This window comes from Cebidichthys violaceus, unplaced genomic scaffold (assembly GCF_023349555.1).
Source record: "Cebidichthys violaceus isolate CVI_PGR_0920_01 unplaced genomic scaffold, fCebVio1.0.p SCAF_85, whole genome shotgun sequence".
Taxonomy (NCBI): domain Eukaryota; kingdom Metazoa; phylum Chordata; class Actinopteri; order Perciformes; family Stichaeidae; genus Cebidichthys; species Cebidichthys violaceus.
Genome location: NW_027176970.1, coordinates 427,385 through 454,631, shown reverse-complemented (window position 1 = coordinate 454,631; position 27,247 = coordinate 427,385). Strand labels below are relative to the sequence as shown.

At 43.0% G+C, this 27,247-nt stretch overlaps 1 protein-coding gene across 2 annotated transcripts; it reads left to right on the top strand.

Annotated features, from left to right (window-relative positions):
• Positions 1-4,265: 4,265 nt before the first annotated feature.
• cspg5b (chondroitin sulfate proteoglycan 5b) lies at positions 4,266-17,971 on the top strand. 2 transcript variants are annotated; one of them, XM_068702527.1, is made up of 6 exons: positions 4,266-4,855; positions 9,545-10,319; positions 11,290-11,478; positions 12,461-12,539; positions 15,054-15,218; positions 16,733-17,971. In XM_068702527.1, the coding sequence occupies exons 1-6, from the start codon at positions 4,774-4,776 to the stop codon at positions 17,366-17,368; spliced, it is 1,926 nt and encodes a 641-aa protein (XP_068558628.1). In that variant the 5' UTR covers positions 4,266-4,773; the 3' UTR covers positions 17,369-17,971. The 2 variants fall into 2 exon arrangements, with proteins under 2 accessions (XP_068558628.1, XP_068558627.1); XM_068702526.1 differs by having other exon boundaries at positions 12,461-12,623.
• The last annotated feature ends 9,276 nt before the right edge of the window (positions 17,972-27,247 follow it).

Genomic DNA, 27,247 nt, shown 5'->3' with positions numbered 1-27,247 from the left:
CGTAGGAAAAGTCTGGCATACCACTCTAGGGATAGGTACCTAACCCTGAACAACAGTAGCACACCACTGTAGGGATAGGTACATACCGCTCTACAACAGCAGCATACCATCAGCCACTTTTCAATCTCGGCGTCACTCCCTCAGACACTGAATTAAAATAGCATTAAGAGTGAAACGCTGAATTAAAATAGTATCAAGAACAGTGTAATAGAACTGCATCATAGTCTAGCTTGTTAACAAGTCTTACGCACATTTATAGTTAATTTGAACAGCATGAACTCACACATGAATGAAAACAATAAGGAGAGAGAACACCTTAAAAGAGGACTTGACTGCAGCGTCTGGCTGGTATCCTCAATCTCTGATGATGGGTGACTAACTGTAAAACAAACAAAAATAAAAACTTTAGAAACACAATGTTCTGAACTTCTGGAAAGTTCTTTGACATCCAGGATAAACACACAAGAAGCTTTGGGTGTGCAACTATGGGTTCCCATGTGCCTCACATATGTTAACATATCAGTGCAAGTCTTTGCAAAAAGCTAATACAACATACCATACATATATATTATCTGATATGTTAACAGTTCAATAATCATGAAGACAAAACAATACTGGAGACTTTGAATTTAGGATGATAAGCGTAAGTTAACTTACGCTTATCAAGCCATGCGGTTGATCTCTACATGGCTGCTTAAAAGGATGAACTGAAGCTGTTGTGTCCAAAGTCACATTCAGGAGCAGTCAGTCACATCTTGTCACTCAAAAATGACTTTTAGGCAATGAACAGTTTGAATAATAAAAATATTCTATCGTCATTACAGACAAATTAACCTACAATAGAAAGTACAATGTAGATGGATTGTGACTCACTGAACTAGTATAGAGAAGTGTATATCCACGACTTAACAGAAAATACTGTATCATGCTGATAAATTACAGTAGTCTGCTGTTATGGTTAATTGACTGCATTAACTGTTTATTTACATGTGAGGGATGAACATTTAACTGTATGTTACAGTTATTATGAAACACTGTAAGATACTGTTTTAAATCTACCGTAAATTTACAGCAATTCATTACAGTGTAGTTGAAGGTAAAATTACTTACCAATCCAAATTCACATCCATCCTTGATGTTATATTTCTCTCTTCTCAGCAGTATTTGGACAACAGCTGTATCGTTCAGTTTCAATGTGAAGCTTTGCATTTTGTTCTAGTTTTATGTTTTTAAGCTTATATTATGTAATGTATGTGCCATGGTGGCAAACACATAACACATAAAAAAACGACTCTTTCATTTTCATTCTTACTCATTCAAGATGAAAAGTAATCACCTCCCTCGAATGGCATCTTTTAGACAATGTTGACTAAAAGTTCTGTTGTTCACGATGCCCTATTTGTAAAAACAATATTTTCACATTCACCATGCTTGAACCGTTTCCTTGCAACAATGTAATGGTAAATCCAATTTTAACAAGAATTAAAATTCAGAAAAATTATAACAAACGAAAAAAAACAATTCTACTCTATCCCACTTGGTGTTTTATTTAATCATCCTCTGATTATATTCTAGTACCTATCAGGCAGTTACAGTGTGCTTATAATGCTCCAGTGACGCCTCATATAGTGGAATAACTACCACTTCACATGACATACTCAGCAGACTGCATTTGTCCACAGTGCTCTGCTTTATATCCTTGGTCTGTAAAATATACTTGTGTGTATCACACTATTTACACAACAAACGACACAGGGTGTGCCTGTTGTGTTAACTTTGCCAGTGCAGAAGGAAAGGTAAGATGTCCAACTGCACATTGCTGTTAAACACTCATAAGCTTTGTCATCACCTAGTGGCAGCACTGCTCCCTTTCTCAAAGCACCTTGAGTTTATTTTCTGTATCCATGCAGCAGACGGACACCCCCCTATTATCATGTCACAATGTGAATCTTATGCTTAGTCACACAGAATAAGCTTCTGGTTAATTTAAAGTGATGGGGTTAAAATAAGGGATTCAAGGTTCAATTGTTAGTCCAGCTAAGAAAAATGAAGAGAAGGATCAAATGTTGCCTTGAAACAGAGATGTGGGTAGGAAAAGCAAATATGGAGGGCTCTCCAAGCAGGGGAAAAAGAGAGAGACTCCAGGTCTCCAACAAACCAGCCTCAGCTACAGAACCACCCAGTCAGAGTCAGAACCATCGTATCACTGGACAGGACATCACGGCCTCCAGGGGCCCTTTAAAGGGGCTCACATGGCAATGACCCTCCACATGTAATGTCCCACACAGAGCTAAGCATCTGTTTCTAAAACATTACTCCCTTGCAAGCTTTGTTTTAATCACAGGGAGACTACTTCTGTGGTACTATTTGAGTGTTTTTTTTTATTTCTCTTTTATGTTCAGACGGCTGGAAGTGTGGTTGTGAGATGCGACAATAGCAGTGACCTCAATGAGTGAAGGTAAACTCCTGAACTCTTTTCATATTTCTAGCATGCTAAAATTTGAAATACATATACACACAACAACTTTTCTGTGACAATATAAGATTAGAGGCATTTGTTGACATCCAAAAGAGAAATATGCTAAACGTTGGAGTGTTCTGCATATAGAAGAGATGAGATTCCAGACTGCTCTGAATAGACACTCAGCTGATACCTGCTCATTGTTAGCCATGTATGCTTTATGGATATAGTTTATTAAGCAGCCTCTTCTTCTCCCTACAGAGTGAGCACTGGACACACTCTCTGACACATGCAGGGAATGCACCGGAGGGAATTTGGACATCCTGTCCACCCCTCACTGTTCAACACAGGAACAGGATGGAAAACCAGACGAGGCCTGAGCACAACATGCACAAACACATGCACATACAGAGCTTGGCGTTGACTAAGGTGTGCTATTCTTCCATTCTGGTTCTCAGTAAGATCCATCTGTTCACCCTGCTCAAGAAATCACTCATTTCTCGACCCATACAGACTGTATGTTTGTCCTTCCTGTAAAAAGCCAAACACTGGAATTAATTCAGTTGCTATAGGATAGGATCTACGTGCTTGTGTGTCTATCGCAGCAGATATGTGTGTGTGTTTGTGTGTGTGTGTGTGTGTGTGTGTGTGTAGGGGGGGCCGGAAGCAATTTCGTTCTGCTCTGTTTGGCAGTGCATCAGTGAACATTTTTCTGTTTCTCCATCTCCACCACTCTCCAGCTCTCTCTCTTGAACACTCACCCATGTATGTCCACCCTGTGAGTCCCACCACAGACACTCTCTCTTCCCCTCTTGTGGCTGTCCCTTTCTCTACCTCTCCCACTGTCACTCTGCCAGGTCCTTCTCGTACAAACTCCCAGTCTTCCATCGCTGAGAGTTGGGATTTGAGATACAGGGCTCAGTTTAGATTGGGTGTTTTTGGGGGATGATAATTGATGAGGGACAGCGGGACGCTGCAATCAGCAGGGACTAAGATCAATTTACTAATGAGAAAAACTGCATTTTTCCCCCCACTATGAACAGCATTTGGTCTTAATTATTTCATAATATATTTGACATAATCCCATTTAGGAGGAGGCTGGGTAGTCAGCCCTCCACAGGCTGTTTTGTTAGCTGTTTGTGACAGTAAAGGAGACAGAGAAATAGAAAAATGGATTAGTGTCACAGAGCAGTGATTACATAAATGTATTTGGAACCAATTCTATTATGGTATTTAGAGAAAGAGGGAAATCAAGTGGTGAAAAGGCAGTGTGAAAAGTGATGTTTGTGTGAAGGGGAGAGGACAAATATAAAGGAAATTGAGAGTCAGCGTAAGTGAAAAGGGGGGACCTTTTTAGTGGTCAGGGTGTTGGTGACAGGGGATGATACAGCAGCAGATGCTATTCTCACACAGACACACACACACACACACACACACACACACACACACACACACACACACACACACACACACACACACACCTACCTCTGACCAAAGGCAACGTAAACCCAATAACCCTCACATAAGCTATAACTACCATCCAGTGACAGAGAGACATGATGTTCACACACACATTAGCTGTGGTGGAAATGGAGCATATTGACTTCCAGTGACAACAGACGGTGCTTAACTCCCCCATTCAGCCCCACATCAGCAACAGCAGGCTGAGGCTGGACACTGGCTTGCATTTACTCGTGTGTGTGTGTGTGTGTGTGTGTCTGCTGGCACTTCGACACGCAAAATCACTGTGCGCACAAAACGTGCCTTGCCGTTCTGCGCTGCGCCGCGCTTTGCCGCTCGTCGCCTAGTGCAGCCAGAGGGAAAGGCTTAACGGATCGCACACAGACAGGCAGGCAGCGGAAAACCCGGCTCATTAAAATCTCGTCTGCAGACCATCCGCCGGTCGCGCGCACTACTACTACAGCTCCCCGCGGTGCTAGTGCTGCCGACGGACCCCAAAGCGCAGAGTGACGCGCGCGCGCTAAAGGTGTGGAGGAAAGGGCAGCCGCACGGTACAATGGAACCAAACCCAAGCCGTTAAACGGTTTAGAGAGAGAGAGAGAGAGAGAGAGAGAGAGAGAGAGAGAGAGAGAGAGAGAGAGAGACACACACACACAGACACACACAGACACAGCTGCTGTGAGGGAGGCCAAGCGTTGGGGAGGTTAACGGCGAAATGGCGAAAACGGGTAAAATCTGAATTTTGGAGGTTTCGCTGTGAGGATTATCGGTGCAGCCCCGCGCAATCTGACCGGTGTAACGAGGAACGGGATCACAGATTGCACCAGTGTGTCAAAGAGAAAGCCAACAGTATGGCGCGAGGTGACAGTCGTTTGGGCACCTGGCAGGTGCTCCTGACCATCTCAATGGTCATCATCCCCCTGTCTGCTCACGGTAAGTCCACTGCACTAACGGAGTCCCACCCTGTCCGTGCGTTTGTGCAAGCAAGCGCGCACGTGCGTGATTCAAATCACACCTGCATTGTCATATGATATGATGACAAATGACAACTGTCCATTTAATTATGCATATGGAGATGCAATAGCCATTTAAAATGTGTGCATTGGTGGTTAATGTGCTCGCTATTCAATCATCTTTTAATTGTCATCACTGAGTCTTTGAGTCTATTGATAGTAGCACGCCGGGTATTGATGGGCTGATTTAGAATTGTGTGCTGTTTGGACACGGATAGCTTATTTTAACTGCATTGCTAATCAATTGAAGTTTGCTATTAATAATGTCATTGGGCTCATTTTGTTGCATTACAATTGCATGCAAAAGACTGTCAACCAATCCCTAGATGTGCTGACAAATCCAGTTATGATTTGATATTTTCTGCCCACATTTTTCCTGTCATGGTGAGAGCGGCTGTATTGATAGTTAATGACACTTGAACCACAGGCTGTTGCCATGATCTCATGCCAATGGGAGAAAAGAAAACCTCACCCTCCTGTGGACTAACTATTAGATACAAAGGTAACTGACTTGTTGTAAATGTTAGGCTAAGATCTAGAAAGGAACATCTGTATAAAGAAGAGCGACAGGACTGTGGTTGATCAGAGAGAGACATTTGACAGTTCAGTACTGCAGCTTCGACTCGCAGCGGCGGTGCGTGGCCCAGACAAAGGCGGGATTAGGTGCACCGCGGCCCGTCTCCAGGAGGCCTATTCACGTCGCTGAAAGGGTTGAATTCCTCCAGACATTCAGGGGAAGCCCGAGACAACCGGGCCCGCTACACCTCTCCCCTCCTCCGCCTTCTCATTTACTGTCCATCCCTTGAGACACGGAGGCAGGCGAAAATCTGACAAAACCAGTCTCTGCTGTGTCTCGCACACATTCACACGCGCGTTCACGCGCAGAAAATATAGTGGAAAAGTGGCAAATCTGGGAAATTAAAAAAATATCGCTACCGCCGCTGCCCAGCAACAGGGTGGCTCGTGCACGCGGAGGGTCGCCGGGGTTCACTTGGGCACGCGCTCCCACTGTAGCTCCCACTGTAGCGCCCCCCCTCTCGCCGAATCTCGCGCCCTCAATGTGTAACCAGGCGTAAACACTGTGACATATTGACCGGTAAAAATACGTCAGTCGTCCTGTCTGTCATGCTTTAAATCCCAGAGACCACGTGGCTATCGACATGTGTTTCATTAAATAGTATTCACTTTTCTGGCCATCTGTGTTGAATATGGAGAGAAATGTCAGAAGATGTTTTTTTTTCTTCCGCCATGACCCTTAAACAGAATAGACCAACCAAAAAAGGTAAACCACAACACAGACAATGGAGCATATAGCCTTACATTCCTATAAAGGCTTATTTCAAGATGCCAGTTATCCCCTAGATTTTTCAATTTATTGTTTTGCTTATAAAAAGGAAATGGGGTAAATGGCCATCATAATTCTTAAAGCCCAAGGGGGATGACAAAAAGCAGAACATTCAGCTCTTAATCTGGTAATTAATTAATCAAAAATTAACTAATCATTTCAGCTCTCTGTATAACCAATGTGTCTTTACACAAAAACATACAGAAACAGACTGTCCTCGATAGCCACGTAATATGGATGTAATCCAGAGTGGGTGCATACTGTGAGGTCCATCTGCCCTGCAGCCCCAGAAAGCTCAGGATAAGTCACACTAGATCAGATCATCAGCATCTCCCTGACTCCTTTTTATTCACAGGCACGCACGCACGCACGCACGCACACACACACACACACACACACACACACACACACACACACACACACATAAGGTGAGGGAAAATAATATAGGCATGGATATAATGGGCCGATGTTACAGGTTGACCAATCATTATTGGTGATAAATTAGTAGATTACATGTTGTAGTTGTGCCTTGTGTATTAACTGGGACTTAACCCGAGTGCTGACTGAATGTGGTGGTTTTAGTACAAACAGTGTGTGGATGTGCTTAGTCACAAAGTAGGACTAGTTGTGTTTCCATCCAACAACAGCATGCAGGACACCTATCCATAATTCCAACTGTGTCTTGCTGGTTGGGTGAAAAGGCTTATGGGAATCTAGCCAATCACAGTGACTTCAGGTATAACACGTCAATTTGGTGACATGCTGCGCGTGATGCCAGAGGTGAAGAGCTGTTAAAGGCACAAATCACACCATTTCGAAGACGTAAATTGCTTAGCAGGCGAGTGTGCGTTCAATATGCTCGTCTTGCCCTTGTAATCTCTTCATGTTCCCTTTTGCTCTTGTAATCTTGTAAAACACTGCCAGCTGCTAACAGGATGCCACATCTAAGTCTCAACAGGGAACAAATTGGCACAGTGAACCTTTAAATTAAATTTGAATCAGTTGTAATCAGTTTTAACTGGTGGAGCATGTCTATCTCGTTCACAAACTGTGAAGCATTCAAGTTCATTCCACCTCGGTTTTCCCAGAGATGGAGTTGGCATATAACACTTACTGCCTGGCTGGCTGATTGATTGAAAAACAAGAGAGAGCGAGAGCACAAACACTGGATTCTCTGTTTCCACTGCAACTCCCTTGCTCCGCTCTTCCTTTCAACATGGCACCTCTTTACATCTCACCATGGCAACTGCACTGTGTGTGTGTGTGTGTGTGTGTGTGTGTGTGTGTGTGTGTGTGTGTGTGTGTGTGTGTGAGGTGAATCTCATGGTTCCTCAGCCACCACTAGTCTTCGTGACTCGAGGCACGTTCAGATGGTTTTAGTATTAGCTCTGAATGAAGTGCCAGACACTGAAAGCAGTGATCTCATTGGACACAGTGATTTCAGGGTGGCAGTGGGAGAGAAGTCGTCCAGCCAAGTATTTTCTACGCTTTGGCTGTTTGTGCAGATGTACCAGGCCAGTGGAAAAGTGTGAAGAAGTGGCTTTGTGGAATTCTGTCAAGTGCAGGGACTTCAATCCTTCTTTCTTTCTTGTCCCCTTTTCCCTTAAAAAGGCAGGGAACCAGCTTTGTCCAGAAGTAACAAAATCCACTTTCCAGAACCTCGAGTGTAATTCAGAAATGAGCTTTAGAGGTGCTGGGTTTTATTACTTTTTGACACGGTCCGGCAAGCTGTTTCCCCCAGTTTCCAGTCTTTGTGCTAAACTGAGCTAACTGGCTGCTGGTGGTTTCTTCACATTTTCTTCACTTGATTGGAGTCAAATGATGTTTAAACTGAGATGAATACACAAACCCAAGATTCCATGTTTTTACGTTTTTTATGTTTTTCCAATTTTTTACACATTGCCCCAAAATTCACAAACTTAAAAGAGTTGTGTGGGTTTGAACGACGTGGTTGCACAGAATAAGTTTGTAATGAATGGTCCATCGGTGACCTGCTGTAAGGTTTTAAGACCTCTCTGCCCTCTGTCTTCGTCTTTTTCTGTCTGTCTTTCTTCCTCTTTGTGTGTGCATCTTTCACACAATATTGCCAAGTATAGGAGAAGTGACTTACCAGTCAGCCTCTAACCTATTGCTCTAAATCCTAATCTAATCCTCACCCAGTCTCGGTCACCAGATCACATTGGTCAGTCACTCAGTGTGCTTAATCCTACATCACTGCAGTCTGATTACACGACCGTCTTCAGCTCTTGTTCTGATTTCCTCGACAATTAATCACTTAGCTCAAACCACAGCAGGTTTTTTGCTGAGCCGCACTTTTCAACAAATCAGATCTCTGATGAAAACACATTTTGTGCATATTGCATATTTGTATTGTATTGTGTGCTGTCAAATTCAGCTGAATCTACGGTGAAGGATAGTGTGACTTGAAAGTATTCTCTTTTAAAACTAGCCTGATACAGCCCGAAGGTATCTCTAGTATAACTGTAGGGATCCATTTAAATTATTTATGTCTCATCCTTGGGCCACAATCTTTAGCAAACACAACACAGTCAGTACCTTGGGATTAGCTCGAATTAAAAAAAAGAACAGTCTATACATATATATATATATATATATATATATATATATATATATATATATATATATATATACACATACACATACACTGTACATACACTTATAGATACATGTGTGTGTATGTATACAAGCCTTTGTCTATAATTTTGTCATCCACATTAAGATTATATATATATTATATTAAGATTAACACAGAATAACAAACTTGACAAACTCCCACGGTGCTCTAACATTGATGCAGTGTTGAAAATAATATTATGTTAAAAGGGAGTCAATCGATTATTTACACATCAAAGTCAGTTGACCTGTCATGTGGATTACTACTGAAAAGCCTGTGTTATAAACTGGTTCGACATTTTGGGAAATGAACCGTCTTATTGTGAGTTAGATGAGAAGATTAATACCACTGTCATCGTTGTATCAATGTTCTCATCTAACTCCAACATTTCACAGAATTACTTTAAAGAGATTGGTGTAAGCCAGGTAGATAGGGTCTGATAAAAAAGACACAATTATAGGAAGAGTAGCATCAAGTGTTTTTGCAGCTTCACCCATGGTTGAGATTTCAGCCTCTGGTTGGGACAATTTGTTCAATCTGACTCTTGTGAGTCCCTCAACTTTATGGAAGTGCAAAATTAAATTACTGGATTTCTTCTTTAATGCCTTTTTTGTGTGTCTGACTGACAGGGAGGCATTCACTGGTCAGGCATCATCATCACCACCACAACCAATCATCTTTGAACAAGGAGGCCCTGAACACCAGGATGGTGCTCAGCGATGACTCGGCTGAGCGGGACCACCTGATTGGAGCAGGGCTCGGGGCTAAACTCCCACTCAGCTCAACCAAACACCACCTGTCTCACAAACATGCCCACCTTGACGTTGAAGAGGAGGACTCACCTGTGGGGGACGAGCTCACTGCCGGAGGGGCGGGTCCAGACCAGCCCGGAAACCCCATGTCTGATGACGTCATCACCGTGGAGTTTCACAGCCAAGCGCCAGATATTGTGCCCTCTGATGTTGCTCTGGATTGGGCCAAAGCCCCCAAACCCCAGAAGCAAAAAGCAGGAGACCCAACCGCATGGACGCTTTCTGACTTTTACGACTACCTGTCCCCTGATGACGACCTCTCGGCGCTAGACACGACTCCAGAACCTGAGCCCACGCCTTCACCTCCGCCTGAAATGGAGGACGAGAATCCACTCCTGGCTGGCTCTCCTGCTGTTCCTGACAACGTGAGGCCTAGCACAGATAGCGGGCCCTCCGTACCGGCTACTCCCATGCCCGGGAAGGACAAAGGTGATGGGTTAGGCTTGGGTGGCGCCATGGGGGCCGACGGCTGCAGACTGGGATTTGTGCGCTCTGGACCTGGGGTTTGTGTGTCTGAGTGTGACATCAAACCCAATTTCTGCTTCAATGGAGGAGTGTGCACCGTGGTGGCAGGATTGGGAGCCTTCTGCAGGTGAGAAAAACACAAAAAATGTGTTAAATTCACCAGCTGTTTTTTTTGTACTGTATGTAATGTACAGTATGTGAGTGGCAGCAAGGGTGTTTTGGGGGGGGGGTTGTTAGGCGCAAAAACATTCCCCTTTTTAATTGTCTTGTTGATTTCCAATATGTTCCCTTTCCAACACAAAAGAAAAGATTTAGGACACTTCAGACAAGTGTACAGACACCGAAAACACAGACATGCACATAGAAGGTTGGCTTAATGTGTCGTTAGGGTTCAAGAAGATCACAGCGGGGTCACCATAGGATTAGCTCAGTTTTGAAGGCATGGGGTAAAGAGTGTGTGTGTTGACAGCTGATGTAGACACACATAAAGTATAAGGACAATACAGTAAGGTCAGGGAGGGGGACACACACACACACACACACACACACTCCTTGTGCACATACACTCACATTCACAGACACACACTCAAGCACATACACTACGCCTCGATAGCACCATCTGTTCTATCCAGAACACTCCGTGTAAGCTTGGAGGTAGACTGTTGCTCATCTCAAATACCTGCTGAGTAACAGCGCACACACGTTTACTCACACTCACTCATGTGCGCACACTTCAAACACACACTCAAACACTCGCATGCAATTGCAAGGGAATAAGGAAAAGACACACACACTCACACATGCACGAATGCTGATCCTTTGATCTCATTAAGGGCTAGGCTGCAGGCTGAATCCCTGCTTTGCTGGACAGACCTCAGGACACTATGTCATCAGCTCTTAGTACCATTTTACACTCTTTACTCAGGCTTACATGCTGTGGCTATAAATATAGTAAATACAATAGTGCAGTGGGTTTAAACCTCTTAGCTTTTTTTACACAGCAGGTAAGCAGAGAAGAAGTTATTTAGTGATGTTTTTCTGATCGTTTCATTAATCAAAAAGGCCTATATTGCCCCTTTGTGTCGCTTCACATCCAGGTGCAATGTGCAGGACTACATCTGGAACAAAGGCACACGCTGTGATTGGGCGGTCACAGAGTTCCAGGTGATGTGTGCGGTGGTGGGCGTGGCCTCCCTGGTGGTCATCTTCCTTTTCATGATCATCGTATTCTTTGCCAAGAGGCTGCACCGCCTCAAGAATGAGAACAAGCGCCTTCGCAAACGCAGGTGTGTGTGTGTGTGTGTGTGTGTGTGTGTGTGTGTCTGTGTGTGTGTGTGTATGTGACAATGTGACTGGTGCTGAGAGAGAGGTAGCTGTGACTGTGTATGTGTATCAGTCTAATTCCTGTAAGGCCTTACAACCTGAGAAAGAATGTTGAACCCAAACGATAAAGAGGGCATAACAGTAAAGGGGGAGAGAGGTGAGAATGGAGTTAAATGGAGATGAAGTCAATTGTCGATAAGCAGTGAACAGTGAGAGAAATCCATCTAATCCAACAAATTAGATTTTGTAGTCACCAGCCGCAATGTAGTCTTTAGAGTGGATCTAATCCTCTTTGGTATCCACTGAATTATTTAAGTTCTTAGAACAAGACGATATATCTTTGTGAATGACGTGTGTCTACCAGAGGATTTAACCCCAGTTTTAAACTGTGCAGAGCAACGCAGGAAAATATGAACCATGTAGTGGAAAAAAATCTTTTTAACCTCCCTGTGAGAAATAACCGAGATGAGAAAACTCTTAAATATAAAAAACATATTTATTGAACAGACTCTAATAATAATTCAGCTGAATGGATAGAGCTCTTGCCCCACGGATGGTTCGGAGGTCTAACAACAATGAATAGACAAAACAGAGTATATATACACATTATCTCGTCTCCTCTCCCTTCACCCCCCCTCGCAGATGTCGTCCTCCTCTGCCTGCCAATGTACCCACCAAGGCCAGATTCCAGCCTTTTGGTGGGAAGAGGGTTAGGTGGTGAGATCAGGATGACACTACAGCAAGCCAGAAATGCTAAAATACCTTTGATATGAGATCATTTCTTATTAGTTTTTAAATTAGTCTGGTTGGCCTTGTCTGCATTTCTGCAGGTTTTAAGCAATACAAGTTAACTAAGAGAATGGTATGATAAATTTCTCCAACAAACCACAAATATAAACTGCAAATATTTCTGACACAAACATCTCTGTCTTTGCCGTCCTGCAGTAAGTACCGCCAACAGAGCAGCGAGCCACAGACAGACGGCCTCTCCGTTTCCACAACGGCCGACGGCTCGCAGCCAAACGTAAGGAAACTGTGTGACACCCCTCCGATCGCTCCCCAAGCTCACACTCACAACCTGGCGTACTATGACAACATTATCTGTCAGGTACGCCCCAACTCTCCTCATGTTTATTCTGCTTTTTTTCTCCTTCCATTCAACGTCTTTGTTCATCATCTTCGTCTAACTTTTCAGTCCCATCATCTGCATCTACGGTTTATTTCCTCTTTGTCTGTCTGTTGTATTCTCCATCTGTTTTCTTCTTTGTTCATGATGTCCACTCCTATGTTTTCTCTCTGGCAGCTGACATAGAGTTTTGATTTCTGTCTTTCTGTCTCTATGCATGGCCATCTATCTGTTCCAGTACTCACACCAACTAACTTAAGCTCGTAGTGTTGTGCACACATCTTTGTAAAATGCCCTGTTAAATGGGATTTCCACCAACAATTTCAACTGCATAGTATATGTGTGTTTAATGCTATCCCCATCAGAGGCCATCAACAGCCAGCTACACCTGGGAATATAGACCCAGAAACTCTTATAATCACTTCCAGGTAAGCACAGCGGAAACGTCCACATTGCGCTACAGCAATTTCCCCTTCCTGGCTTTGCTTTGAACCCACTGTGCAACTGCTAGACACCAGATTCGGCCCTCCATTTACTGCAGACCTCACTTTCACAAAACTCTTTCTGCATCTGATCTTGTATCCGTTGCATTCCAGGTACACTAGGTAGAATTGATTAATCACCTCCTTGCAAGGTTTCCTGCAATAGTGTGTGATTAAATAGCAAGTTCCCACATTTGCTGGCTCTGTGCCTTCACAGCTTCCTGGGAAGCTTTATGAAAAAAGCTGGGCCTCCATTTTGTTTTAACTGCTGGCTTCACTCTTGTACCGATTATGTTCAGACAGCCATTTTAGGGTCCCTGTGTTGCAGGTTTCCCATTTTCTTCTGCCAATGCATGTAGTGCTTCTATAAACTGAGTTACATAGAAGCATGTGTGTGTGTGTGTGTGTGTGTGTGTGTGTGTGTGTGTGTGTGTGTGTGTGTGTGTGTGTGTGTGTCTGTGAATATGAATATATACACATTGTTGCACACATTTCTATCCATGTTTGTGTGTTCGTGGGGTTTTGTGCCCCTGCTGAGGTATTCAACAATCACTTAGTAACCCAACTGGGTTACTAAGCCAACACAGTTTATAGGGTTACTGATGCATGCTTAAATTCTCAATCTCAATGAACATTGGCAAATCGTCTTAACAGAGGGAGATATAAACAGAGATTAACCACAAACAGCATATAATGTCAGAACAGAACACAGCCATTTTGCTCCCAGAGCTTTAAGCTTTGTGAACTTGTTGTCTCTGGTGTGAACGGCCGTTTAGCGAGTTTTGTCCAGCGGTAGCCAGTGTGACCGATCGATGGTGCCCTACTTACTGTCTGCTGTTCCTGTGACCTTCAGATGTCTGTGACATGCCAATCAATCGATGGCTCGGTCATTTACAAGCTGACACATGCAGACGTACACAATAGTTTTATAGTCATAGACAAACACAGCTCTTCAAATGATTATTGCATGCAAACACAAGCACAGATTTTCAAAATCATATATTAATTTGCAGTCCATTAGCAATACTTGGCTGGGCTAAATGAAGTGAACAAATTGTGACTTGCTTTTTTAATAATAACACCGCTCTCAGAGCTCCGCTGGCATTTAAGTGCAGTGGTTATAGATGTGTGTCTGTGACTTCTTGGTGCTCTAAATGTCAGGTCTAGAGGTTAAAAAGCCCCTGCAGGCACTTGGTCTGCAATGCAGTTTTTTAAATGTCAGAGGTCTGATTGGTATTTTTTTTTTGTTAATGCTGAGGCCTGATTGGTTGATTAAATAAAAGTCTAAGCATACAGGTGCAGTATCAGCCCATACAGTGATCCGTATCAGCTCAAGAATGATCATCTCTAGCATAAGGAAGAAGAACCCAGCATGACCCGTGCCTCTGGGATGTCCTTGTCATTTATAGTTCTACTATTATCAGGGAAGGGGATAGAGTGCAGACTCCCATGTGCTTCCTTCAATACACATGGTGTAGCCAGCCTATTCTTTTCACCCTCTGACCAGGGGCTTACATTTGAGGGTGTAATGCAACACAAAAGTCCATGCAATTATTCTATTTTGTGCAAGTTTTGTTAGAACTACAACTAGAGTGGTTTCCTGTTAAATTACTTCCTAGTCCAGTGAATTGGACATGTCAAGAAATGTTACCCCATCCATTTAAATGATGTGTAATACACATATTATATACAAGAGATTATACAACGAATCATGGTGGGAAAGTTATTAAGTCTTCAAGAGACACATGCAGAACAGCATTTCAGGCTCCCACAGGTGCACGTGCACCAACACATGCAAACATAAGAAACTGACGCACCATGCAGAACATCTACTTCCCTATGCCCTATGTGTCCTGTGTGTGTGTATTCAGGTGCGTTTGTACATGTGAGAGTGAGGTATGTATAACAAAGTATTAAACTCTCCTCACAGGATGACCCTCAGAAGCAGGAATACCCAGCAAAGTCCCCACAAGCCAAGGAGGAGGGGTCAATGAATATCCTCAACTCTCATTCCCCCAAACACGAGAACAACCGTCCAACCTCTGTCGTCCCCGACCAGGGCCACACCCCCAACAACACCGAGGAAAATGCCGAGGTAAACTCGCTCCAAAACAACCTGGTATAATATCAGCATACGTCAAACTGTGCTGCTGGAGAATCAGACCAAAATATTAAACGAGCACACAAACATATTAACTTATATATTGTTGCAAAGTGCATACTGTGTATTTTTAACAGTCCAATCAGGCCATAATGTCAAAAGCAAGCACAACATGAATTTAAGGATACAACTTGAGAAGCACAATAGTCCTGTTTACATGGCTGCCATGCCGATGCTGATCAGATAGTGGCGCCTCCTTTCTTTCCTTCTATCGCCTCTTAAGCTGGACTAAAATCTCTGGCTTGGACCAACTAATGACTTACTTTCCTCTCTACTGATGCCCTGCCTTGGTCTTCGGCCAATGAACTCTCTCTCCTTCATTGTCTCCTCTTTTGTTTCCCCAACCCCCCCCCTCTTGCCTCTGCCTGCCCCGCCTTACTGTCTCTCTCTGCCCGCATGCATTGTTGTTATTGACGAAGTGTCTGAAAAACGTAATATTTGCAAAAGAAGTAAGTGGAAATCAAGTGAATCTGTATTTGCGAAATATTCATGTTTGACATTGCTAATAAGTGGATGCGTCTAGATTATATGAGGTCAAAATAATTGCTTGGAGTTGATATTTGAACCATATACATATATTACACACACTGTGTCTTGGTTTTCAATGTGATTTATAATACTTTAATGTACTTGAGGTTCTTTTGTACTTTTTTGGGTATGGAGGATTATAGTTCACAGTTGTTGGAATAAATCTTTTTAATTTTACCCAGCTTGTCCCTGTGTGTTGCTATGAGCTCTACTTTCCTTCTCGCTCTCTCTTTCTCTGCATGTCTGCTCACGATGAAGCTAACTGCTGCCCAAACTGCTCCCCTGCTAATAATAACTGACTGCACCGCTGACCCTGCTTTTGTGCTACAGTAGGCTGCTCACAGATTACACCACGCAAACAATGGTTACCGTGTGCCCATTCAGCACCATGGACAGCTCTCCAAAATGAATGGATGCCACCACGGGAGCTTGAAATATATCTTTTTTTAAATTCTCCCTCTCAGATCATTAATATTTCAAGCTGGCTTTTTACTTAAAACCCCAGTGTTGTTGCTGGGAAAACAATGAGGAAAACATGACATTTAGTGGAGACATAAAAAACAGAGCTAATTGGCAAGTGAGTATTGGACTTACATTCATTCAATGGCCACAAACACGACTCCAAATGAATGCTACTGTTGCTCCATTTGCTGGATGTGTAAATAGGCAAGTATTGTTGTTTTAACTTATAAGGTGATAACATGTGAGTGTTGTGTTTACAGCTTGTTCACCCTGCCCCCAAGTGGCTAACAAATCAGTTGTTGCAGATTTAAGATAATGTGTCTGTGCCCAGGGGTTTATTGCCTCATAATTCATCCATGCCTGTATTCCTTTTTATATTTTTGTATTTCTTCATTTTGGCCTCTGTGACTGTTCCTACATTGTTCCATCATTCTCTACTTGGCATATTTCCACATCAGGATGAAGTCACTATTGGCCTGCAAGTGCTCCTCCCAAAAGAGGCCAAGCTCCACTCAGAGACCAGCTCGCCTCTTCAGTACGACGTCTTCCTGTACAAGGTTGCCGACAATGGAGACTCCGCCTCTCCCAGCCAAGCCCCTCACACTGCCAACTCTTACTCCTCTCACCCAATACCTAAATCGCCCAAAACACCCAAGACGCCCAAGTCCGCCAAGGTGCCTAAGTCGCCCAAATCCACCAAACACACCAAGGAACACCCACCCAGTAACCATGAACCCTTGTCCGGGAGCCGCTCCTCACCTAGCCGTCACCCCTCACCCGGTCACCACCCATCACCCAGTCATCACTCGACTCCTATTAACTATTCTTCTCCCACCTGCCATCCGTCTTCCCATCACTCTCCCTCTCAGTACAAATGCATGCCCACCTCCTCCTCCTCCACCCCACCTCAGTTACGCAGGCCCAGAGGTCGGTCGCAGGGTCCCGGCTCAGAGTGCTCTGGGACCGGGAGAGAGTACCAGAGTGGACACCTTCGTCCATCACCCTCCTCCCCTCACCTCACCCAACCTCCTCCGTCCCCATCCAGGGCGAAGTACAGCCCGGTCAGCACCCGATCTCTGCCACCACTTTCTTGACCTGGCTCTCCACCCAGCCTCATACATTCACACACACAAACATCTGTCTTAATCTAATCTAGTCGGCGATATGTCCATCATGGCTCTAACTTTTTTTTATGAGTGATATATAGATTATCCATCCATCTATCATCCATCTTTGCACGCTGCCTCCTCACGTTTATACCTAGAGGAGGAGCATGTCACCTGGTCTTGGTCAATGGAGCCAGAAAACTAGAACTGGGACAACTCTGCATACACCACAATCTCTCAAACCCAGACATGGATGCACCGAAATACACGCATACAACACCGCGTAGTTGCTGCAGCCAAACACTCACACCTTCTTGTAAATAATAATAATAACCTCTCAAAGCTCAGGTTACTGCTCACACAAGCACAAAATGAACCACTACATGTGAATATGCTCTCCGAGCATGGTGCCAACGTCAGCGACTGCTGAGGATATTGTTCATTAGAGTTTCATATAGGTTTACGTCATTAGCCTTAGTATTATCAATTGTTTGTATACATCTTTTGCTATTCAGTGTGTAAGATTATTTCATGTTTTCACAGGCTTTTTGGTATGTTTTTCATGTTTCTAATCCTCAATAAATAGACAATACAACAAAGTGTGCAGTATTGTGTTCTAAAGGTGGGGAGAGACAAGAGGAAAGAGGAAAACAAAGACTAAAAGAGAAAGCAAGGCTGAGAGAAGAGACATTTTCCATTAGTGTTGCCGAGCAGCAAATTAGATATGACGGACTCCGCTGCCCCCTTGTGTCCACAGCAAACACTGGAGCTCCAGACACATCTCAGGTTTAAAGCCACCAGTGGAATCACATATAAAAGCAGTAAATCACAGAAATCCCATTTTAACGGTCTGTGTCCGTCCACAGTTTGAACTACAGTGTATTGATTACGTAGCCTGCGTGTGTTTGTACATAAGACTCACTTTAGAGAGTTATTGACCGTGTCTCCATATTCCTGCAATTTGAGAAACACTGCCCGACGTAATGTTACTAAAAGCAAGACGCAGCTAACGTTAACCTTCGCTGAATGGCAGTCATTGTGGCCACAACTGACATTTACTGACAACGTTACACGCTAAAACAGAGCGTAACAGTAATGCAAGTAAATATAGAAAGGAGTTATGAAGTATGGAGAGTGAGAACCACACCGGTATCTAAACTAACCGCATTTGCATTAGCAGGTACCTTATCTTTAGTTGTTCAATTGACCACAGCTGACTAAAATTAGCTAATTAACGCTCGCTATCTTTATCAGTGCACTTTTCCCGTTGCACTTTCTTTTGGTCGCTCGTGTATTATTGCATTTATTGTATTTGTGTACAACACAATAACAATAGTAGGCCAATGCATTATTTGTCTGTAAATATAGAATCATTTAAAGTAATATATTATTGACAAATATAACCGTTAATAAAATTGTTGTAAATTTGGTTTACCTTTATCAGGAAAAACAGGTGCAACTAGGGAACTCCTGTTAAAATCGTTCTTTATTAATCAAGCAACAGACAGAATATTTTTTTACACGCAGACTGTTAAAAGAGTATTTTAACATTAAGAAACACATTCAGAACGATAGTAAGTGTTTACCATGTGGGGCACTATCATAAAACCAAATATACCATTCTACCTTTTATGATTTTGTCTCACAGGAAAATACCCGATTCATAGAGCAGATATGGATGCTGTAACAGAAGAAAACACTGAAACTTGAAACAGGTCAGATAAAACACACTCACCCACTACTGATACTGACTAAACAAGACTGTATGTATTCAATCAGGGTCCATCCAGTTCAAACACACACAAATCATTTTATTCCCTTTGAGTCCTTTTATAGTTTCTCCTGCACTTTTTCCTCATGTAGTTACTGTATTATTTATAACGTGAAGGGCAGTGCTTCTTTCGTCTTTGGCGTTCAGGGCGTGAATGTGATTACCTCTTGTAGAAGGCACTTCTGTTTCTTCAGGCAATTCCAATTAAAAATCTAGGGCCTATTTCACACAATGTGACCTCTTCCACAGTGGTTAACAGCTGTAGGCTGCAGTGGCTCAGCCAGCTTTTGTTCTCTGACTATTTCCTGGATGAAAAGCACATTCTCATTCCAGATGGATTAGGTGAAGGTGAAGTTATCCTTCCTGCTGTACTCATTCATCAGAAATAGACTGTGTTGACATGAAAAGAGTAATTGACAGGTTTTAAAGTGTCCGTTTCCCTCAGTGACGCTCAGGGTCTCTAAAGAGCCCTCCTGTCCTGCTCCACCTGCAAGGTGCTTACGGTGTGTCCTCAATATGTCCTCAGTTGTCTTTTTTTTTTTAGCTGTTGAAGCATTGAGAAATGCCCCAGTGCCTTTTTCTACAAGGCCATGGAAGAGCCCTGTGGTCTTGATAAAGTTTAATTTTGGAGTGACATTGAAACTAAAATAATACTCACTTATTTGGAAATATGAGGAGGTTTTTCTGGGATTCGTTTTTCTCTATTGGTGCATGAAATAATAAACATTGTATTCAACATTTTAAATTTAAAATTAGCTGCAATAAAGGAAATGACTATAGATCCTTTAAATCCATGTATAGTCACGATAGAAGAAACACAATGCATTTATTTAGCAACATTAAAAAGCAGATTCTCGTGGAATGAAACTCAAATAAAGTGGCTGTCTGCAAACTCTGGTCCTGATCAGAGACCTTTTTTCACTATCCAGATGGTCTCCTGTAAAGAGGTCTGTTGTCACGGCTCACAGCCAGATGTAGGAGCACATCAGCCTGCTCAAACAAAGTTCAAAACAACCTTTCAGGCTTGGTCTGTGTGTCTTGCAGTCAAAACCGACAGAATGTTTGAGAAAAGGGTGAAACCATCGACAAAAAAATAGTGAATGGGTAAAGAATATGCTCATAAAAAAAACGACTTAAAGTTTTAACTTATTTGTCCAAATTTGTTACTTTTGTGACCTATTTAGCAGAGGTTTTTCAGATCTTTGCAGTCCTAAACACCTAAACTAGCTTTCTGTATGTAGAAACTCAAAACACCACTTTTCAGCATGTTACTGCCACGCCAGAAAATTCAAAAAACAGATCAGTGTCACGTTATAACGTGAAAAGTTTATTGTTGTAACAGGATATTTCCACCTTGTGACATTACATTATACGTTATAAGATTTTAATATGCTATTATTTATCCTGTTATAACGTGAAACATTTCAAGTAATCGTGAAACTCTTGTTTAAATGAGGAAATATATTGTGTGAAGAACGGATAAATCAAAGAGTGTGGCTCAATTACACGATTCATGCTTGGGTTGAGACATGCCCTAGGCTGCTTAACTCCTTTGAAATGTCACCTTGCGCAACCTTCTCTCCAACCTGCTCCACTTTTGTGTGTGTGTGCTCGTGTGTGTGCGTGTGTGTGTGTGTGTGTGTGTGTGTGTGTGTGTGTGTGTGTGTGTGAGAGAGTGTGTGTGTGCATGCAGCTCCTGTATAAACCACTGAGTGGCAGCGTTGCCCCGCAGTCCAACGTGCACTGCTACTTTAGATACAGATAAGACCCCCTGGCACTTTGAAACCGCTGATCTGCATCTTCATTTGCATTCACTCTCTGTCGACTGAGGCAACGTATGCTGATTCAACATGATACTGTGATAATTGATACTGTTATCATGTAGATATCGGGGCGATCTTTGATGGTCTTGGGCGTTTAAAGCTCTGCAGGGGAGGAGATGAGAGCTGGGATGGTGCACAGGTATGTGTGTGTGTGTGTGTGTGTGTGTGTGTGTGTGTGTGTGTGTGTGTGTGTGTGTGCATGATATCATACAGTATGTGATCTGCAGTTAATGCAGAGCTGGGTTGATGAGATGATATCTTTGCATACTATATATGTCAATTGTGTGTGTGTGTGTGTGTGTGTGTGTGTGTGTGTGTGTGTGTGTGTGTGTGTGTGTGTGTGTGTGTGTGAACTATAGGCCTACGTGTATTGCCTGCTGGCAGCCACATTACTGCCTCTTTAAGTAAGACTACAAAGTTGTTTTGCTGACCCAAAACAGATGTAATTTATCTCTCTGCCCTCCCTTCTGACTTACCCCCACCCTCACTCATACACTCACACACACACACACACACACACACACACACACACACACACACACACACACACACACACACACACACACACACACACACGTCTCCTGAGATGTCTACATAGCAGATGAAGGATTTTATAATTAGTGCATTTGCCTACCCACACAATGCAGTGAATTTACTTTATTTTCATACAAAGCCCAAGTTGATTTTTCCTAGAAGCTTTGATTCATCTGTTTGTTTACTTTCAGAAGAAACAGGAATGTCAAACATATTTCCTCTGTCTGCCTAATCTAAAATACGGACAATAATGATGAAATCTGGATAATCTGATCGACTTTATTTATCTGTTGTTCATTTTCAACAGAAACATTAACTATATTTGTGTGTATAGTTTTCAAGTTTGTATGTGTTACAAGATGCTTTTTAATGTATCTTACTCTCCACAATATTAAGAGTCTCCCTCCCACTCAATCTCTCTCTCTTTCTCTTTTTGTTGTTGTTGCTTTTGTGTCCGCTCCTCTCTGTGAGTCAGGCTAAATGGCTTTCTATTCAGGAGTGAGAAATGTCATCACTTTGTGTGCGTGCATGGGTGTGTGCAAAGGCAAAGTGTGTACTTTTTTGAGACACTGCATTGTAAAGTCACTTCATCCAAATCACAGACACTCACTTACACATACTGGCCTCTTGCCATGCAAATAATTTGGGTTTTATTCATCTGGATTTGTTTAAATGTAATTTTTTAATGATTTGGATGTATTTGTTTTTATCTGCATACCTTGGTACCACTATGTGTTGTACATGTATGTATGTGCGTGATTTAGGTCTGGTGATATTCTATAACTTTTTAATGTCGACAAATCCCATCAAATGACCAAAACTAACTTCATTGTCGTCTAAAATGTATTAACAACAACGAGCCACGTGACGTGTTCTTTTATCACGATGAACATGGGAGCATATTTTGAGTCGATGCCACACGCACCATCCTGCTTCTGTAAATACCCCCCCCCCCCCCCCCCCCCCCCCCCCCCCCCCCCCCCCACACACACACACACACACACACACACACACACCAAATGTCTATTAATCCGCCGCTGAAAATAGTTCCAAACAAATGCACTTTTTATTTCTGTTTGAGTGACGTTTACTAAATATCTCTGTCAAATGCCAGACAGGAGGAGCAGTTAACTCCTCTCAAAGTCTTCTCTCCCGCCTTCCCCTCCTTTTCTTCTGCTTCTTCTTCTCCTCCTTTTGCTGCTGTCATTTAGGTTTTCACCCGCGGTAGCTTCCCTCTCTCTCTTTACCCCCCTCCTTCAATCTCCCCCCCTGGCTTCCATATTGATTTACTTGGTATCCCGTTGTCACATTCTTGCGGTGAAGGTTTCCGGCTGAAAAACCGATGACATTTACCTCCCAGTCACCACACGGCTCATTTAAACCCCACAACACAGTGCACTGCCTTTTACAGTTCATGCTGGTGCTGTGAAAGTTAAAAGATGATTGCAGACATTCTAAACATCCCATGGTGTAATTAACCACTTTGCTATATCTGAGAAGTGTGAGTGTTTTTGGTAAACAACTATGAACATGTTGGTCTTTGTTCCCAAACTTTGCCTTCTCTTTGTTCCTCATCTTCAGGCTAACTCTACTTTCCCCCTTGTTACCATGGAGATGTCTCAGCTCTAAGAGGGGCTTTAATAAGAGTGAAGAGTGAGACAAGGAAAGGCAATGAGAAAGACTTTTTTTGTTAGGTCAAATAAGTAGAGGCCCACACTGTGCACACACACACACACACACACACACACACACACACACACACACACACACACACATAACATATCTGAGGGCAGGATAGGAACACCTGTGGAGAGAAAAGTGGGGACCCAAAGGCTGCACCCTGCTTTCACCCAGTGGTGCTGGAAGGAAGGAACCAAAATTTACCAACGAGGGTGGGAGGCATCACACACCGCACACACACACACACGCACACACACACACACACACACACACACACACACACCGCACACACAAACACGTGCTCATGAGACGCAGGTGTGCACAATTGGGAGGGGCTCGCCACAGCAGGACCACCGGCAGTGAGGCTTAGAGGGATCTGCGGTGACGGTTGTGAATGTGAAAAATATAAGCAGGGTTCTTCTCTCGTAAAGCCTCTCATTGGATTAGATTATAATAAAGAACATTCATGCAAATATCTGTACTTTTGGATCACTTCATCTCCATCGAGCTGTGGAAGCTTGAAGAAATGTAGGTGCAGAATTTAAGGATTTGAGTCGATGATGCCACTTCTGTGCCGCGATAGAAAGAAAACATTATGCAACACATGATGCAGTGCAAGAGCGCAAGTCAGAACAATCAATTCACAAGTGGCTCTATTATAAACCTCAAATGTCTCTCAGACGCCTCTGTTTGCAGCCTGTGATTGTATTCAGTCTAATAAAAATAACTTCATATTCTCTTTCTGGTTAGAAGATTAATCCTCATATTAATTGACTTGAGAGCTTATATAAATACGTTATAATTCCAATGCCTACTGATGCTGAAGTCGGTGTGAAATTGCATTAACATTCTCTCATTTCCCTCTTCTCTCCTGTTTAGTGACTCGTTACCGTCACCACTGACTTACGAGTGGCTCTCTGACTGAGGGAGTTAATGTGTTCAAGAGCCAGCTGTCCCTCAAATAACACACTCAATAATTCATATTGCACAAACACACATGCTGATCTGTTTATGTGTGTGTATTTGTGTATTTGTGTGTGTGTGTGTGTGTGTGTGTGTGTGTGTGTGTGTGTGTGTGTGTGTGTGTGTGCACAGTGTGCAGGTCACTTCAACACTTTTTGTGTAAACTCGGCAAAGGAAGTAGCAACATAAGTGCTGACCAGTCTTGGGCGCAGAAATGTTGCTTACTAAGGAGGGAATAAAACAATGTGTGTGTGTGTGTGTGTGTGTGTGTGTGTGTGTGTGTGTGTGTGTGTGTGTGTCTGAGAGAGATAGAGTCACAGAAGGTGTATGTGTGCAGAGCAATAGGGAGGGAGGCTGTGTATGTCCTCTTTATCAATGGAAATCAGAGCTCTCACGTGTTGAGCCAGCAGAAGAAGAGAAGGAGATCCATCATGTCAGACTGGGGTCACAATCGCATGGCGACCTCAATTCACACACTCCAAGTAATTCCCCCAAAATGTTTACATTGAGCCAAAACCTGCCCTTCTCTTTAATTAACGCAAATGCATTCAGGGATCAGACAGTTTGACAGACAAGAAATCATTTAAATATCTAGATTTACATTTAATGATCTAGATTTGAAAAGTTGTGTTTGGTGGGACTGCAAGCAAGACTAGAATCTTGTCCTATAGGCAAGACAAAAGTCTTCATAAGCACATTGCAAGTCTTTCATGTCTCTGAATGCTGATCATTAAAATGGAACACTATTTGGCAATTTGTATTCTTTCAAAGCTGTGATAACACTGTTTAGTTATATATTAGTTAATGCTAAAGGTACAATTTGTTGTATTGCAGGGGATCTATTGGCAGGAATGGAATATAATGTTCATAGCTATGTTTTCATTAGTGTATAATCACCGTAGAATGAACCCTTGTATCCTTGTTGCACTGCAATGTTTCTACAGTAGCTCAGAACGGACAAACCAAACACTGGCTCTAACGAGAGCCTTTTGCTTTATGCTACCCGAAGGCCACTGTAGTTCTCCAACACGCTTGAGAAACTGAGAGTGGAAAACTGTGGTACAGTCGCCGTCTGTTCCTTAAGTTGTTTCTAGGGCAAATATGGCCTCTGAGCCAAGCGAATGGCATCAGCACAGTTTTGCATCCAGCAGGTCACATAATTGTAGCCTTGAAATGGGAGGAGTGAGCGGAGGGCTATTCAGATGTCGCCATTTTCCTCTGTTTTCTAACAATTTGTAGATCAAATGATTAACCAATTAATCAATAAAAACAATCCGCAGATCAATCATGAGACCAAGCATTCAATAGGCTTGATATTTTAAATATTCAACAAGTGTGGCTGTAAAGTCCTGCTCAATTCTGTATTATCTATTTAATATTGTTCTGGGGTTTAACACTAAAATGTGTTTGTTCTCCAGCCTCAAGTTAAATCATGTCTAGGGTGTCGAGTGTACACAAATACAAATACACAAAACTTCCAAATATTAACCAAAACGTTATGTGCTCATTTAGGGACCTGGTTAGTCAAGAGGCTAATAGCAAAAATGGATTTTCAAAGTGATCTCAAGTCTACATCTCTCCTGTTCACAGTTTAGGGAGATTCACGCAGGTAAAACTGAAGGCCAGTAAATAAGTTTTGGCCTTATGATCTTGACATTAGTGTTTGATAGCACAGTTGTGGGTAAACCAATGATGACAGTCTAGCATAATATCAAAGCACTTATTGCTCCCTTTAAATGCATCCTTGTACGCCATAAATACTGTACTTGAATCCATCAGTTTTTTTTCTTTAATCTGGTCATTAGTTCATTGGGTGGCGTACCACACTGAAAAGTGACTAACCTGCTGGTCTTCTACCACATCCAAGCACACATGCACACCAGGCTGGAGTTCATCTTCTCTTTCTGCTCTGCTGCTTTAACAGGCAAGCGAACCCCAACCCTCCCTCACCCTCCCTTCCACTCTCTCCTCTCGTCCACCCCCACAAGAGCCTGATGATGTGCAGGCTCCACAGAGCAGGACTTTCAAACGATATCATTACCATTTCAAAGAACCTGCTGCTGCCTTATGGACCTACAAGCTGTGGCATGTTATATGGAGCGGGACGTTGTTTTGCCACAAACTAAATCACCACCTTACATGTTTTTTATCTAAATGGCAACCAACTATTGTACGTTATGCATTTCTGAGTTTGCTGGTTGTGTGTCATTTCAATTAGGGAAAAGGCATCAATGCAGTGTGTGAATCCGCTGTTGTTGCATCACTACCACTTGTCAGTTGTTTAAAAAAAAAGAAAGCCTTGTTTTTGCTGCCGTCAATTACATGGCAGATATAAAGCAGAGACCAACAGAGAGAGGGCTGAATCACATGCAGGCCTCCGAGGATGCATTTACACTAAACGAGACAACAACAATTGGGAGGAAATGATTCTCATTTGATTATTTATTGCCCAAAAAGGCAAGGAGGGGGTCCCACACGGTGCGGGAGGGAATCTGTCAGCCCACCAGCTTGAGGCGTTCTTAATTTAATACTGCTGAACACAAACACACAGACTTAAGCGCCCAGCAGCTCCTGCTGCAACATTAATGTCCTCAATTATCCTCTTATGCACAAATGTCAACCTTTGTCATGCAGCCTCCATCCCTGCCTCTCCTTTTCTCCCCCTTTAGTCGCCCTCCACACCTTCACTAACCGCCTCTCCCACCCTTCCCTGTCTCCACTCCTTTGTATTTGCCTCCATAACTTTTAGCACATTTCATTCCTCCACCCCTACCGACAAAGACCCTTTCCCTCCCCTGTCTGTATTCCTGTCACTCTGCTTTGTGCAACTCATTGTATCCAGCCCCCCCCGCCCCTTATCCTGCACCCTGTACAGATATTGCACATTTCTCCACTACATCTGCCGCTCTTGTTTTGTTTCACTGTCTTCTTTTTTTCTTCTCCTCTCTCTGCTTGGGGATCCTCTTGTGACATCATCACTCCGACAGTTACCATGGTTTCGGGGGGGGGACGGGGACATAGTACATTTTAAACTCAAACAGACGGGCTCTGTGCTGTTGCATCTCACACTAAAAAAAAACTAGAGGTCACAAGACG